This window comes from Salmo trutta, chromosome 32 (assembly GCF_901001165.1).
Source record: "Salmo trutta chromosome 32, fSalTru1.1, whole genome shotgun sequence".
Classification (NCBI taxonomy): Eukaryota; Metazoa; Chordata; class Actinopteri; order Salmoniformes; family Salmonidae; genus Salmo; species Salmo trutta.
This window is the reverse complement of record NC_042988.1, coordinates 15,322,798-15,340,274: the sequence shown is the minus strand read 5'-3', so window position 1 is coordinate 15,340,274 and position 17,477 is coordinate 15,322,798. Positions and strand designations below refer to the sequence as shown.

General features: G+C 42.8%; 1 protein-coding gene across 2 annotated transcripts in view; it reads right to left on the bottom strand.

The window, feature by feature from the left end:
- LOC115171197 (myoferlin-like) overlaps positions 1-17,477 on the bottom strand; it is a 65,466-nt gene that overhangs the window by 28,887 nt on the left and 19,102 nt on the right. Inside the window, exons 4-26 of one of the 2 annotated variants that reach the window (XM_029727779.1) lie at positions 17,337-17,445; positions 16,536-16,632; positions 14,756-14,922; positions 14,093-14,221; positions 13,349-13,411; positions 10,352-10,402; positions 9,940-9,970; positions 9,701-9,816; positions 7,881-8,007; positions 7,370-7,473; positions 7,182-7,250; positions 7,035-7,078; positions 6,759-6,841; positions 6,622-6,660; positions 5,473-5,597; positions 4,613-4,726; positions 3,970-4,147; positions 3,319-3,443; positions 3,105-3,214; positions 2,498-2,690; positions 2,030-2,185; positions 502-633; positions 202-365 (exon numbers count right to left, since the gene is read on the bottom strand). In XM_029727779.1, the coding sequence (XP_029583639.1) occupies positions 202-365; positions 502-633; positions 2,030-2,185; positions 2,498-2,690; positions 3,105-3,214; positions 3,319-3,443; positions 3,970-4,147; positions 4,613-4,726; positions 5,473-5,597; positions 6,622-6,660; positions 6,759-6,841; positions 7,035-7,078; positions 7,182-7,250; positions 7,370-7,473; positions 7,881-8,007; positions 9,701-9,816; positions 9,940-9,970; positions 10,352-10,402; positions 13,349-13,411; positions 14,093-14,221; positions 14,756-14,922; positions 16,536-16,632; positions 17,337-17,445 (2,526 nt within the window). Of the gene's footprint in view, positions 1-201; positions 366-501; positions 634-2,029; positions 2,186-2,497; positions 2,691-3,104; positions 3,215-3,318; positions 3,444-3,969; positions 4,148-4,612; positions 4,727-5,472; positions 5,598-6,621; positions 6,661-6,758; positions 6,842-7,034; positions 7,079-7,181; positions 7,251-7,369; positions 7,474-7,880; positions 8,008-9,700; positions 9,817-9,939; positions 9,971-10,351; positions 10,403-11,572; positions 11,625-13,348; positions 13,412-14,092; positions 14,222-14,755; positions 14,923-16,535; positions 16,633-17,336; positions 17,446-17,477 lie in introns of those variants that run through there. The other variant, XM_029727780.1, reaches the window with a different exon arrangement.

Sequence of the window (17,477 nt, the reverse complement as noted above, 5' to 3'; positions counted from 1 at the left end):
TACTTAAATTAAATTATTTATAGCGCTAGAGATCTCCCACACACCATCTATCAGGGTCCACAAACTTCTGTGTGTGTGTGTGTCTGAGTGAGTTTGTGTGAGTGTGTGTGGATATGAGTATAAGTATGCGTGTGTGAGCGTGCGCGCACACCGTACATGTGTTTGTGTGTGTGTTTAAGCATGCCAACAGGTCACTCTCACCCTCTCTCGGGGTCGACGAACCACTCGCCTTCCCACTCCCATGCCCTGGGGGGCATGAAGCGCTCCTGTTTCAGCTTCACCTTCCCCGTCACGTCAGAGAACTTATGCCGGCACACCAACCCCGCGGTGCCCCACTTCCCAAACACCTGGGCCTGGTTCTCATACTGAGGGTGAAGAGCGAGAACGAGGGGGTGTGGGAAAAGAGATTCGTCAGCATAGTAAATACCAGCTAAAATACCAACTTTAGTACTGTAAAACAAAGCATTGCCACAAAACCAATGTGAATAACAATAATAATACCATTTCTGCGAACACACTGAAGGTTCCCTCTGAGAAGCTGTTGAACTTCTTCTCGTGGGCAGAGAGCCCCAGCCACATGTTGACACGGAGCTGGACAGGGATCTTCACACCTTTGTTTTTGTCCATGGGGTACTGGCCGAAACAAACAAACAACAAAACGAAATACTATACATCGGGGTTGAGCGGTATACAGAGTTTCATATCTAGCACTAATCGGCGTTAGCTACCTTTAGCTAACCGGCTAATGTTGAAATTATATTGACGGTTTTGAAAATCCTACCTGGGTTATTTCCAAAGCACTGGTATTTGGTATATACGGTATATCATCCAACCCTACTGTACATCACCTATGAAAACGCCAAGTAGCTAACTGCATGTTATCTCCGAATGTCTATGCCATATCTCAGGTTTAAACCAATGCACCTGCGTTTAAACAGATCTGCCCCCTGGACTCCTCTCTTCGCACTCTGACAGACATTGTCATTGGACATTGACACAAAACTGATTGATTTTGAGCCTCTTCCCAGCAGCCAAAACTGAGAAAAACTGAGAAAAACTAGTTGAAAGGACATCAGTTTCTGATTATAATGACGTCATTTCAACCAGTTTCGCTTCAATATCCACTAACAATGTCTGCGGCATCAGTTTTAAGTCTCTGTACACCTTAGTAATAACTGCATGAAGACTGTCTTGGTCCTGCTGCAGTATTGCTGTACTATTATCATACCACTATACCAGGGGTAGGCAATTAGATTCAGCAGCGGGCGGATTTTTGTCGGATCGGATGGTCGGGAGCCGGAACATAATTAGAATAATTTGTACACTGCAAACTGACCACAACTAATTCCAAAAAGAGATTGTATTTGAAAATAATAATTTCATACCTTGATTACATTGAGACATGATCACGTCACTTTTTTTATTTGTGTGAATACTAAATTAATAATTTTTTTACTGCAAAAAAATACCAAATAATATAAAAATCCTTTATTTATTTATATATATATTTTTTCCATAAAAAAACATTGAGTGGGGTGGGGGTAAAAAAAAATCACTTACGGGCTGGTTTTAGCTCGTGTGACACGTGTTGCCGACCCCTGTACTATACTTAAGCAATAAGACCTGAGAGGGTGTGGTATATGGCCAATATACAACGGCTAAGGGCTGTTCTTACGCACGACGCAACACAGAGTGCCTGGATACAGCCCTTAGCCATGGTATATTGGCCATATACCACACCCCCCTCGGGCCTTATTGCTTAATTATACCACTACTACTACTACTACTACTACTACTACTACTACTACTACTTAAACAAGTACTACTACTATTAGCACTAATATTACTAGTACTAGTGATAATAGTAGTAGCATGATCAGTAGTCTCTGTTCTCCATCATAATACCTGCATTAAGATAGTATGAGTCCTGCCGTAGAATTTCCCTACCATTATCATACTGCTACACTTATTACTACTACTACTACTACTACTATTATCACTAGTATCCGTCTGTTCTCCATCCTAGTACCTGCATGAAGATGGTCTGGGTCCTGCCACAGTATTTCCCACAGGCCTGCTCACTGTAGGTGGAGTAGAGGATCTGATTGGCTGGGAGACGGGCGTACGCCACCCTCCTCTCTCCACGCAGCATCCAGATCACCACGTCAGGCATACTGTTCTGGGGCTGAGGGAAGAGCGAAAGACAGGTATGAAAGAGAGATTATTAAGAGATGGGGAGAGAGAGAGTTTTCCGTTGACAGTAGTAGAGAGAGAGAGAGAGAGAGAGAGAGAGAGAGAGAGAGAGAGAGAGAGAGAGAGAGAGAATTCAATTCACAGGCTGGTGCTCAGGGTTCAAATTGAGTGGGCTAGGCACTCCCATACCAAGTCATGGCACCCTCAAAATAAGGTCACGCACTTACTTTAAGGACATCCCAATAATCAATGTGCTATTGAACCCTGAATGTCATGAGAATGTCAATGTCTTGTTGCTCCTGACCTCCTCTGCAAGCTGTTTCAGTCTCTCCAGCCAGTCCTCGATGTCTGTCAGAGTGGCTATAACGTCGGTGGCCTCCTCCTTCAAGCGTTTGGCCATCTCTCTGATGTTGGCCACCGCCGAATCACGCAGCTTCTTAATCTGGACGTCCAGCGCCGTCAGGTTGGGCCTGCCCTCAAGCTCTGGTACCTGAAAACTATCAGAAGCTAGCATGAGGCTACAGAAACTATACTGAAGCTATCAGAAGCTTTAAAGCTATAAGAACCTATATGACGCTATAAGAACCTAGCATTAAGCAATAAAAACCTAGCATAAAGCTATCAGAAGCTAGTGTTCAACTATCAAAATGTATCATGAAGCTATCAGAACCTAGCATGAAACTATTACAACCTCACATTAACTAACGAATGTGAAGCTAGGGTGAAGCTATCATAACCAAGCACAAAGCTACCAGAACCTAGCATGAAATTATCACAACCAAGCATTAAGTTATCAGAACACATCATGAAGTGATCTGAATCTAGCATGAAGCTAGGATATGTCAGAAGGAAGCTAACAGAACCTAGCAAGAAACTATCATAAGCTAAGATACAATCGATGAATGTCTTACTTGCTCAGATCCTCAATCATGTGGTTGATGAGTTTGAGCCAGATCTCAGCCAAGCGCGCCTCTGAGGCTTTGGCAAGAATGGCTGTTCTCAAAGAAGTGAGGTTGGATTCCTGGAAGAAATTACAACAAAATAATAAGTTGCAACAACTGAGAATTATCTCATGATTGGTTGATTGATTATTTGATTGGTCGATTTGTTGAAAGTGTTTCTCACCAGTCTATCTGCGATGTAGAGGATGATGTTGACTGAATCCAATCGGTGGCTAATGTCTTCCCAGAAGGATGTGAGGATGACAACAGGTTTGGTATCAGCCCAGGGCAGGTAATAGTAGTGGTTACCTACAGGAGAAACAGAACTAAGTCATATTCAGTACAAGCTGCAGAGTGGTATATACCTGTAGAACTTGACAATTTAGTCCTGCTGTATGGGGATGTCTCTACTGCATTGGGAACAGCAATGCAGTTTTGTTAGGCATGAATGGTGCCCTCTGAAAGTATTCAGACCCCTTTACTTTTTCCACATTTTGATAGGTTACAGCCTAACTCTAACATTATTAAATTGTAACATAACAAAATGTGGAAAATGTCACAGGGTTTCAATACCTTCCGAAGGCACTGTATGTATTCCTGTTTTGATATGCATGACTGTGTATAGTTCGTCTGCCTTGTGCCTTTAGAATTGATAGATAAACAAACACATGCTCTCGAAGCATGGGTGCTAAAAAAATCTTTATTTTTGTAAACATTCAGATATCAGGTCTAATCAAGGTCTAATGTGTTGGCACTGGGCTGGAACAATAGCTAGCACACCAGGAGGGTATCCATCAGGTTGAAGAACACTGGTGAATAGTCTAGGTTTTCTCACCGTCAAATACAGCACAGCTGTATTGGGTTGTGGATGCCAGCGGCATGCAGGTGGAGTCCAGCTTGTTGCCGTAGTTGCCGATGCTGACCTCGAACTGGATTGGCTCACCGGGCTCCTGGAGCATGCAGGAGCTGTGGAACACAGCGCACAGCGAGAACTTCCTCCTCCGCTGGTACTTCTGAAAGCACAAACAAGAGGTCAGGAGTGCTTAATTCCATTGTACATTCATTAAAGGTGTGTTACTGTGGGACAAAAACAAAATTGGATTTGGAAACACTGGTCTACACACAAGAAATCTGGATGGAGGGTAAACTTTTCCCTTCTAGCTATCTCTATCCATTTCTCATCAGTTCTTCTCTATGTTTTGCAAGTTTTGTACCAGGGTTGGGGTCAATTCAAATTGAAGGAAGTCAATTCCGGAAGTAATTGGAATTACTTTTGAAGTAAATAGCTTCCACCTTACAGTTTATTGAGAAGTCATGGAAAATATATGCCCTTTTTTAAATGATTGAACTGGAATTTCAAATTACTTCTTGAATTGACTGCCTTCAATTGGAATTGACACTAACCCTGTTCCAGACCTTTATTAATACATGAAGCAACAATATCTCAGCTATGACAGGGTCCCACCCTCTCTGTGTACCTGGGCCACCAGGATGTCATCACTGGAGATGTTGTCCAGCTTCCTGTCAGCTTTGCCCTCCAGCTGAGTGGAGAGCTCGATGAGGACTCTGCCCCTGTAGGCCACCCCTTCACCCTGGTAGACAGACAGAGACAGACAAGACAGACAGACAGACAGACAGACAGACAGACAGACAGACAGACAGACAGACAGACAGACAGACAGACAGACAGACAGACAGACAGACAGAGACAGAGACGAAACAACACAGTGATACTGTAATCGTGTTGCTACACAAGATGTTCCTATCAACACAGGAAATTACTTGAGAAAAAAAAAATGTCAATGTCAATGTGAAGGAAAAATTCAGCTTAATGACAATTGTGTTAGACAACTGTAGTGTGTGCTTTAAAGCTATTATCCAAGTTGAACTAGAACCGGACAATCTGGATTTGAGGAAGGGGAGTATGAAACGTGACAATCCCACGTGTTATACATTGAAGAGGGGGGATACCTGTATGCTTTATAGAATAGATAAGCTTGCCAAGAAACTTATCAGAAAAGAGAATACTGATCTAAACTAGATGTTCCTTGCCTATATAAGCTAAAATGTATTTTGTCTAAGAGAGACCAATGCTGGCTGCGTCCAGAAAAGGTCTCCCCTGCACAGGTCACTATTGAATAAACCCTGGGTGAATGCTTCATAATTTTCTTGACTACAAGAGCTAATTTTCTACAACAATTTAAATTCTGAACCTTAACAATTGCATGTTCCTGTGAGAGAGATGTGCATGTTAGATATGTAAATATTTACAATAAGAAATAACAAAACATCCTGCCAGAGCTGAAGCACTTGTCCTCAACCCCAGGGATGGTCTTACCTTGCCAAAGTTGAGTTCCTCGTACGGGTCTGGTAGGCCAGTGAACTCCCTGGGACTGCCGTACAGGTTTAGGTAGCAAGGCCCAAACGCTGGGAGGAAACCCACCCCTGCCTCCCCACTGCTCACTGAAATAAAAGGCAGGTTCTCTTTGTGAAATGGTTTGCTCCAGATATTTTGAATGAATGTAATATTTACTCCAGTCCATTGCCAAGTACAGTGTAATTAGCCTGGCGACCAGACTCTGAGCGACAGTGTTAACAAAACAAATCAAATGTTATTGGTCACGTACACATATTTTGCAGAAGTTATCTAAGAAGTAGTGAAATCCTTATGTTTCAAGCTCCAACAGTACAGTAATATCTAACAATACAAAAAACAATACAGACAAATACAAAACAATTTAAAGAAAGAAATGTAGAAATATCAGAATGAGTCTGGAATAGAAATATACTGTATATACTGTATGTATGTATATAATGGTGTGTATAGACGCTATGGACAGTATATGAATAGACGTGTGTACAGCAGTAGTTATACAGGATGAGCCTCGACTAGAATACAGTATATACATATGAAGTGGGTAAAACAGTATTCAAGTGACCAGTGTTCAATGACTATGTACATACAGTAGGCCAGCAGTCTCTAAAGTGCAGGCTAGAGTACAGGGTGGTAGCCGGCTAGTAACAGTGACTAAGTACAGGGCAGGCTACTGGGCGGAGGCCAGCTAGGGGTGACTATTTAACAATCTGATGGTCTGGAGATGGAAGCTGTTTTTCTGTTATTTCCCCACTTTTTTTTTACATGGTAATACAACGTGGTCTGGTGCTTCTGCTACATCTGTAGTCAAACTTTAGTATTTACAAATGCTGTCCCTGTTTGACAAAAGCAATCAAAAGAAAAAGTTTTATTGTCACACACCAGAGAGGTGCAGTGAAGTGTGTTGTTTTATAGGGTCAGCCATTGTAATAAGGCACCCCTGGAGCAAATTAGGATTACGTGCCTTGCTCAATGGCACATAGACAGATGTTTTCACCCAGTCAGCTCGGGTATTCAACAACGGACCTTTCGGTTACTGGCCCAAGACTTTAACCGCTAGGCTACCTGCCACCCTATAGGGAGGCCTCATACAAAAAAATGATGGTTCTTTACCTTCAGATGACAGATTGGTGCAATTTTCTGCAGGTGTATCTGTTTGAAGGGACAGATGCAATGTGGATGAGACAGGGAACACACACACACACACACAAAGAGTGAGAGAGAGAGAGTGAGAAAGAGCAATACCATACCTTCAATCTCACCACCGGATGAGGCTATTTTGGTCAGATTTAGAAATGTGGTTCCTATCACATCATTCCTGGTCAGACGATCCCTGTGTGAAAAATTCAATATGTTGTTAATAAACGTTCATACAAGATCCATGTCTTCAAACTCAAAGTAGCAACATTTAAAAGTGAAGGTATACATGAATGTGGATAGTGTAATACACAGTAAACCGTTATAACAATTGTTTGAAAATCCAAACATACATATCTGTCTTCCAGGGAGGATAACCAAAGTCTTACCAGTCAAATACAGTCAACTTGATGCTTTCACACATGGATGGGAACTAAAGAGGGAAATGAGAGCATGTTGTGTTTGTCTGGCTTCCATTCATATCATCCAATTGTGTTGTGGTGAACTACATGTAATACGAGAGAGCTAGTTCATACCTTGACCTGAAGGTTGATCAGCTGGTTCCACTCAGGATTGGCATTTTTCTCGATAATTTTGGTGCACAGCTGAAACCAAAACAATGTCATCATTAAGCAACATCAAACCAAACATCTGAAAATATTTGCCTAACGACTTGCGTTTTGTCTTTCTCTTGCATTCTAGGAGTTCTGAGTGTTAGCTTTACCTTCTTGCCAGCGAAGCTGACCTCCAGAAATGGATCAACTAAGTTTTTCTTATCGCCTTCCCCTCCAAATACTTGTTTCACAGTCTGTAAAAATGCATCATCCACTGTAAGATGGAATGAATGGTATTAACATACACCAACATAAAAAAATAACAGATGTTCAATCAACGTTTTGAAAGAATAGGCCCACTGATAACAATGTTGGATTACTTGAAATTAATTTCCAAATTCAAAAATAACCCTTAATCACTTGGTGTTTGCAGATACGTGCAATCAATATGGTGTTGGCTGTTCACACTAACTTCTGCCATATTGCTTACATGTTTCCTTTACCTAGAAAAATGCACACCCAATGGGGTAGGGGGTAAGGGGCAAGTGGTAGGTGGAAGAAACAAGATGTTTAGGGATAAGGAAAGGGGCAAGGGGTTGTTTTTGGACTGGACTAAATGATACTTTGCTGCTGATGGAGGAAGAAGGGTGGAGGATGGAGAAAGAAGGAATATACACGTACTCTGAGGCAAGTCCTCTGCACGGTACACCTTCAGGTTGAGAGTGACCAATCTGAGTGTTACCCCAGCCGGCACCAACAGATTACTCTCTATGTCATCTTGCTCCTCGTTCCGCTCTCTCTTCTCAGTCTGAACACACAGGAGAGGAGAGCCTTGATGAAAAATTGTGTGTTCTATGTAGTTGTATAACATATTGATATTGTATGCACATTCTACTAAATTCAGCAAAATAAGAAACGTCCCTTTTTCAGGACCCTGTCTTTCAAAGATAATTCATAAAAATCCAAATAACTTCACAGATATTCACTGTAAAGGGTTTAAACACTGTTCCCCATGATTGTTCAATGAACCATAAACAATTAATAACATGCCCCTGTGGAACAGTCGTTAAGACACTAACAGCTTACAGACGGTAGGCAATTAAAGTCACCGTTATGAAAACTTAGGACACTAAAAAGGCCTTTCTACTGACTCTGGAAAACACCAAAAGAAAGATGCCCGGGGTCCCTGCTCATCTGCGTGAACGTGCCTTAGGCATGCTGCAAGGAGGCATGAGGACTGCAGATGTGGCCAGGGCAATAAATTGCAATGTTCATACTGTGAGACGCCTAAGACAGCGCTACAGGGAGACAGCGCTACAGGGAGACAGCTGATCGTCCTCGCAGTGGCAGACCACGTGTAACAACACCTGCACAGGATCGGTACATCCGAACATCACACCTGCGGGACAGGTACAGGATGGCAACAACAACTGCCCGAGTTACACCAGGAACGCACAATTCCTCCATCAGTGCTCAGACTGTCCGCAATAGGCTGAGAGAGGCTGGACTGAGGGCTTGTAGGCCTGTTGTAAGGCAGGTCCTCACCTGACATCACCGGCAACAACGTCGCCAATGGGCACAAACCCACCGTTGCTAGACCAGACAGGACTGGCAAAAAGTGCTCTTCACTGACGAGTCGCAGATTTGTCTCACCAGGGGTGATGGTCGGATTCGCGTTTATCGTCGAAGGACTAAGCATTACACCGAGGCCTGTACTCTGGAGCGGGATCGATTTGAAGGTGGAGGGTCCATCATGGTCTGGGGCGGTGTGTCACAGCATCATCGGACTGAGCTTGTTGTCATTGCAGGCAATCTCAATGCTGTCCGTTACAGCGAAGACATCCTCCTCCTTCACGTGGTACCCTTCCCGCAGGCTCATCCTGACATGACCCTCCAGCATGACAATGCCACCAGCCATACTGTTCATTCTGTGCATGATTTCCTGCAAGACAGGAATGTCAGTGTTCTGCCATGGCCAGCAAAGAGCCCGGATCTCAATCCCATTGAGCACCTCTGGGACCTGTTGGATCGGAGGGTGAGGGCTAGGGCCATTCCCCCCAGAAATGTCCAGGAACTTGCAGGTGTCTTAGTGGAAAAGTGGGGTAACATCTCACAGCAAGAACTGGCAAATCTGGTGCAGTTCATGAGGAGGAGATGCACTGCAGTACTTAATGCAGCTGGTGGCCACACCAGATACTGACTGTTACTTTTGATTTTGACCCTGCATTTGTTCAGGAACACATTATTCCAGTTCTGTTAGTCACATGTCTGTGGAACTTGTTCAGTTTATGTCTCAGTTGTTGAATCTTGTTATTTTCATACAAATATGTACACATGTTAAGTTTGCTGAAAATAAACACAGTTGACAGTGAGAGGACGTTTCTTTTTTTGCTGAGTTTATAAACTATATAATCAATATTACATTAAGTACAATGGTAGAGAGTGTAGAGAAAGACAGGTGAGGTGTGAGGTGACATAGCATAGTGAAACAGCAGTCGTACCGGTGGCTCGTCTCCTGTCCCCACGATGACCAGGCTGACCTTCAGGTAACCTTTGGCCCCCGAGCTAGAGTCACCAGGGTCACTCAGGAGAAGCCACTTCCTCATTATGGCATGGGCTGTTGACCATAAGAATATACACATTCCAGACACAGACACACACAAAGGATGTCTTTGAAGATAATTGAAGATCAATATAATACTTTGTTTCCTGTATCACTCTTCTGTAAAGAGGAACTTACCAGGTTCGTCATATATGTACCCAACATCCAACTGTTAAAATCAAAATAAAGTCCGGTTACAGATACATCACACAACTGATTTTAACCAGATTTCAACCATTTTACTTTAATTTCAATAAAAATGCATGTTTGTTGACAACTCAATTAAATATCAAACAAATATGGATATTGAGGTTATTGCCTGGAAGGATGATTACAGATTCAATACAGTATAAATACAGTGTGGTAGTGTGCATTGTAGCCATACCATATTTGAACAAAGGATTCCTGTGATTTATCCAATGTTTTCTGTCATTGTTATGAAAGGCTAACATAATAGATGGGATGTAATTGATGTATTGCTCTGTAAATAACTAAATGAAATGCACTTTTTGCAAATTAGGATGTAAGGATATTTAAATGTCTATGTCACCTTGAACTCCCCCATTAGACTGTCTGCTCTGAGGGAGTAGGAATCATAGACCTGCAGAGAGAGAGAGAAAGAGAGAGAGAAAGAGAGAGAGAGAGAGAGAGAGAGAGAGAGAGAGAGAGAGAGAGGATTAGTGATGTTGAAACAAATCCAGCCCTTAGTCCTAAACTGCTTCATAGTTTACCACAATCAAGGAGTTTTAAAATGATTGATTTACACTGAGTCAGAGGACAAACCATCCACAGAGACAAACTGATATCTTTCCGACAGATAAGATCTAAACCAGGCAAGAACTTGTCCGTGTAAACCAATTAGGGTTTCAATCACTCCAAAAGAATGTGGTGATCAATGGTGTCAAAAGCGGCACTAAGGTCTATGAGCATGAGGACAGATGCAGAGCCTTGGTCTGACGCAATTAAAAGGTAATTTACCACCTTCACGAGTGCAGTCTCAGTACTATGATGGGGTATAAAACCAGGCTGGAGCGTTTCTTATACATATACATTATTTGTCTTTAGGAAGACAGTGAGTTGCTGCCTTTCAGTAGTTTAGTTGGAATAGGGTCCTTGGTTGGGATCTATGCAGATTATTTGTTGCGATTGCAAGTGTAATAAGATGGTGGTCCAATAGTCCAGGATTATGATGAAAAACATTTAGATCCACAATATTTATTCCACGGGACAAAACTAGATCCAGGGTATGACGGTGGCAATGTGTAGGTCTGGACATGTTGGACAAAATCCACTGAGTCGATGATGGCTCCGAAAGCCTTTTGGACTTTCCATGCGAATATTGAAGTCAAGAAAACTTTGAATATTACCTGCCATGACTACAAGGACCGATAGGAATTCAGGGAACTCAGTGAGGAATGCTGTATACGCCACAGGGGGCCTGTAAACAGTAGCTATACAACGTGATTGAGTGGGCTGCATAGATTTCATGACTAGAGGCTCAAAAGAAGAAAGTGCAGTCATTTTTTTTATAAATTGAAATTTGCTGTTGTAAATGTTAGCAACACCTTCGCCTTTTCTGGATGCGCAGGGGATATGGTTACTAGTTTAACCAGGAGGAGTGGCCTCATCTAACACAATAAATTCATCAGACTTGAGCCATGTTTCAGTCAGGCCAATCACATCAAGGTTATGATCAGTGATTTCCTACACTTAAATTGCCCTTGCCTAACGATTGCGTCTGAAGCCGAGCTTGAAACTTGGCTATGCTCACCATAAGGCAATGGTTCTCCTGTCTTTTTTCGGCCGGAGGAGGTCCTGCAGATCTATGTCCAAATAAAGCATCCGGGGTGAAAAAGTTCAATTAAAAACGTTGTGTGAGGACAAAACTAAGACATTGGTAAATGTGTTAAATACAGAGTTTGATTAAATAGTTAAAAGGTTTGGCAGGTAGCCAAGTAGCAACAAAAAGTACAGCAGTACGGAGACAACACGGAAGTGACATAGACTAACATAGACTGACCGGGTGAATCCAGGTTAAAGTTATGATCCCTTTTTTGATGTCACTTGTTAAATCCACTTCAATCAGTGTAGATGAAGTGGGGGAGACAGGTTAAAGGAGGATTTTTAAGCCTTGAGACAATTTAGATGTGGATTGAGGGTGAATGGGAAAGACAAAAGTGCCTTTGAACGGGGTATGAGTGGGTGCCAGGAGCACCGGTTTGTTTCAAGAACTGTAACACTGTTTGGATTTTTCACTCTCAACAGTTTCCTGTGTGTATCAAGAATAGTCCACCACCCAAAGGACATCCAGCCATCTTAATACAACTGTGGGAAGCTTTGGAGTCAACATGGGCCAGCATCCCTGTGGAACGCTTTCGACACCTAGAGTCCATGCCCCAACGAATTGAGGCTGTTCTGATGGCAAAAGAGGGTGCAACTCAATATTAGGAAGGTGTTCTTAATGTTTTTTAGACTCAGTGTATATCATTCTATTTAAACCATACTCTGGATAACCTCCCAACGGTCAGATACACACCATATAGGTCAAGTGGAGGATCTTGGAGCAGATAACGTGTGTGCGTGTGTGAATGTGTGTATGTGTGTGTGAATGTGTGCGTGCTTGTGTGTGTGTGCCAGAGGAAGCTGGTGGGAGGAGCTATAGGAGGACGGGCTCATTCTAAAGACTGGAATGGAATTACTGCAACAGTATCAAACACATCAACCATATGGAAACCACATGTTTGACCAGATCACACCTTGGTCCATGACCAGGGCCTTTTCCTGCACTGGGAAGTCCGGTCAAACCTAGTCAACAACTGAGGGTTGACCCTACCAGGAAGGGGGTTCAGCACAACCTTGGTACACGACCAGGGGCTGGGCCTTCCTTACACTACCTTCTCACCCCTTCCATTCCCTTTGGCTCATTTCGCCTCCTCTGTGCTAAATGCACCATCTGACACTCAATGTGCTTCACTCTAGAGCATGTCTACAGCAAGTACTTCAACCAGGTTGAGTAGGTGATAAAGCTTATTCACCGAAGTGCAACTTGGTCAGTTCAACAGTAGCGACCTCGTTGTCAGAAAGTCTTTCTCACTCTTGTATACTGGCAGGGGGGCCAGCACAACCTTGGCTTATGGCTTGGGGCTGATCCTGCTGGGGGGCCAGCTACCAACCACGATCACCGACCAGGGTCTGGCCTCCCCATCGCCTCCAGGCTTCCTGCACAATGGTGGGCCAGCACAACCCCTTCCTGCATGTTCATCAGATCCATGCTCACACAACCTTGGCTTATGGCCGGGGGTTGGCACTGCCAGCAGGCTCAGCACAACCTCAGTCCATGACTGGGGGCTGATCCTGCTGGGAGGACAGCTACCAACACCGATCCCCAATCGGGGTCTAGCCTCCCTGTCCACCATCCACGCCAAAACTCCCTTACCATACTCCAACTACTACCCCTTCCGACATGTTCGTCAGATGGAGAGAAGCCAAACTCGTGAACACACTGTATATAGACTATACCCAGTCTAAGAGGGAGTGTTGTACTTACCCGAATACTGATACAGTCATCTAAAAGCTCTGAAGGCAGCATGTTGACATTGAAGAAGAACATCTGTGGAGAGGGTTCATAAATATGTTGATATATACAGTATTTTCATGGTTTATTTATGTACATAGTAAAGAGTTAGGCATAACCATGACCATTTTCCATAGCTTTCTATACTCTTGATTTTGAAGGAAATTCATACAGACATACTTTAGCAATTGTATAGTAACTGACTAGAAAAGGTTGAGAAAATGCATGTGAGAGGTCAAGGGGGATAGATAATGTATCTAACGGAGGATTCCGCTTTAGATTTACTCAAACATATCACTGTTGCAGAGAGAGAAGAAGATCCGAATGAAACTCACTGAAGCAGGAAAAGGAGGAGTGCATTGAGAGAGGGATCAGCAGGACAAGATAAAAGAGGAGCAGGAGTCAAATAGACAATCAATCAATCAATCAAATGTATTTATAAAGCCCTTCTTACATCAGCTGATGTCACAAAGTGCTGTACAGAAACCCAACCTAAAACCCCAAACAGCAAGCAATGCAGGTGTAGAAGCACGGTGGCTAGGAAAAACTCCCAAGAAAGACAGGCGTTTAAAGAGGTGAAAAAGACAGTCAATCAAAAGATTAAATATTGAAACAAAGATTCCTTTCAGCGCAATCAGAGAAGTGTAACTTTGCCCTAGTGGTTTTGATTTTGGAGTATAAGAGCAGTTTAAAACTATGGAGTTATGAAGAGATTACCTCATCAAAGAAGGGGTTGTTTCCTCGTCTGATCCTGGTTCTGTGGGTCTGTCCGCACACATTCACTTTGACAACCGGTTTAATGTTGTTTCCCGGCAACTGTCGGCCCTCGATAACTCGAACGCGAATCTGGTCATTGAAGACAAGAGTATAAGAGTTTAACTAACACTGAGTGACTTCAACAAACACAAAATTCCTTAATTACGCCTTTTATTTATTTAATTTGTCAATAATACGAGAGGTCAAAGATGCGCTGTTCTACTACAAAATGCATATATCCCTCCTTTTTTCCTTCCTTCCTTGAGGCAATCACTGATCTGTTAGTGATTGGATTTATGAATGCATAATTATCATATTGCTGTCACCTCTCATACCTATACAGATTAGTGATTACCTCAAGTAAGATAAAATAGGATGAAGGACGCATTTCATAAGTATTTAAACAGGGCCCCATACTACCATCCAGGGCTGCATCTCAATAGCCCTTTGCTAGTCTTCCCTCCCACTGATCTGAAAGAACTGGAGGTTGAAAGCCACCATCCACCATACTGCTTTCATCTGTCCTGTGGTTTCAGATCAGTGCAAATGAAGGAAAGAGAGATGAGGAGGAGAGGATACTTTAAAGTTTTGACATGCACTTCATGTCCTAGCTATGTACTCTACCTGGAAGTCCTGGGGCTTGTTGGCCAGGGCCCGGTGTCTCTTGCGGCTGGTCCGGACAGGCCTCTGGTTGGGGTTACCAGGCTGGCCAGGTGTGGGTGGAACTCCAGGGGTCCCCACCTGACCCCCAAGGGATACCTCCTCCCCATCCTTCCCTTCCTCACCCCCACCTGGGAAGCCAGAACACACACACACACACACACACACACACACACACACACACACACACACACACACACACACACACACACAATTCAGTCCCATTTAAAATCCTAATGTCCCTAACCCTAAACCTAACCCTGACCTGTACCCTAACCTTAACCCGAAAACATTACCTTAACCCTAAACCTAACCATAGCTCCTAACCATAACCCTAAAACGAACCCTAGCTCCTAACCCTAATTCTAACCCTAACACTAATTCTAACCTGAACCCTAAACCCCCTAGAAATAGAATTTGACCTTGTGGGGACCTACAAAATGTCTCCAGTTGGTAAAAACATTTTAGTTTACAATTCTTGTGGGGACTTCTGGTCCAGGTGACTTGTGTTCAGCATATTGTCTGCTGAGAGTACTTGTGTCGTGTGTATATTTAAAAAAAAAAAAAATATATATATATATATATATACATAAAAAAATTCATATCCTACCATTAGATTAGAGTAAACTAACAGACAACAAAACTTCTACTGCTACTTACAGCTATTTTCCCTCATATCTACAGTACCTGTAGCTAAAGAATTAGACATACAGAAACATTCCTAATTTCCTCAAGGGCTGGATTTTTACCCACAGCGCCAATCCACCATTCAATCTGAACTCCAACCCTCCGATGTCCACAGATTCACCCATCTTTCCCAGTATAATGCCATTTTGCTATTTCCTTTTGCAATACATCCATCCATTTTACTATGATGTCTTATGAGAGTCCTGAACCTCCCTATTTGTAACATTTCTACCAATATTTCCCCGAAAATAAATACTTTACCCAGGAGTTAAATTATATTTCCCATTGACTGATCGAGGTTTTTCAGATCACCTAACAAAACAGTTTGCAGGTCCATCTGTATCCTGATATTATGACATAACAACCATTCCCGGACCTGACTCCAAAAGCGAGCACCCGACGGAACGTACTACAGAACATGTTCTACTGATTCTGTTTCCTCGTGGCAGAGTCTGCCAAAGGCTGTAAGTGTTGTTTGTCTTTTCAATTTGCATCCTCCATTTCCATAAACAGCGAGCAGCCTTTCACTTGTGTAATGAACACAGACAAGCCAGTACCACTCCAATACTTCCTACCAACCAAAGCCTAAAACCACAACATCACACCATCTCACTACCCTGGTTACCTGGGTTGTATTCATTAGAGACCAAATGGTGAGAAAAAAAACTCTGAAACAGGTAGGGACTACCTGGACTTGCCCAATAAGAAATGCAAGCTTTTGTTTTCCGTTTTCAAACGCTTCCTGTTGTGTGCCCTAATGAACACAACCCTGGCTACCAGATATGTCTGTACTTTAGTCAACTGCTCATTATATGACATTGAACGACAGAGGAGTTGGCTAACACACAAACAAATCTGGGAACCAGGCTACCACTGCAATACCAAACCCAAACATACCACTGAGATAGCTGCATACTTTTCCCAAACTGCATGTATAAGAGTTTACTTACATTACTGGCATACCAAAGACATTGGAACTGATCTCATGAGAGAAGGACACCATTTTGCTTAACCAAAAGAAAAGATGGCGTGCACATATTTGTTATGTTAAACTGACCTGTGTCCCCATACAACTGGTCTTCATCAGTTTGATTGTTAGGGTTAGGAGTTGTGTTAGCTGGCGGCTCATACCCAATCATCAAATTAATGGTTGCCTAAAAAAAAGATGGGATTAAATGTCAACATGCTGCTTCAAGACAATGTCTCAATGTATTGACAACTTTAACTTACATTATTTTACATTGACATGTTATGGTCAATGATCAAGAAGATTTAAATGCATGGGGTAGTTCTGACTGGGACTCAGGCCTGAGTCCAGCAACTGTCAACCCAACACCTTAGCGGTTACGCCAAGAGACCTGAACCTCTTGACGAGGTCCCTAGGTGTTGGGTTAAGGTCGCTACTCCAATCAAATCAAATTGTATTGGTCACATACACATGGTTAGCAGATGTTAATGCGAGAGTAGCGAAATGCTTGTAGTGTAGCGAAATACTCTGCACTAGCCGCTCCCTTCAGGAAAACATCTCCCCAAGCTTCTTTATTCCATGTCCTTCATGTGTACACGCCTTTCCGATGACCTTATGGGCACTTCTTACACCAATGTAGGGAATTTGTGTGTTGGTTCTGACCAGGACTCGAACCCGGGTCCAGCGATTGTCAATCCAACACATTAGCCGTTAAGCCAAAAGCACCAAACCTCTTGACAATGTCACTACAATAAAGTGTATTATTGGTTACACTTCATTTACTTTTAAGAATAAGCCAATTATAAATGCTTATACATGTTTATAAATCTAGCTCATTCTTGAAGCTGTTCATTCTTAGTGACACAAGTGTGTAGCCATAGAGAAACTCACCCCAGTGTCCTGTTTCTTCTCATTGACCAGGGACAGGTTCTTTGCTGGGAGGGACTTGGTGTGACCATGAGCCAGGTCTAGGAGAGAGATCTTAGCTGAGCCAATAAATCTGGAATACAGGTAAAAAGTCATGAGCACCAC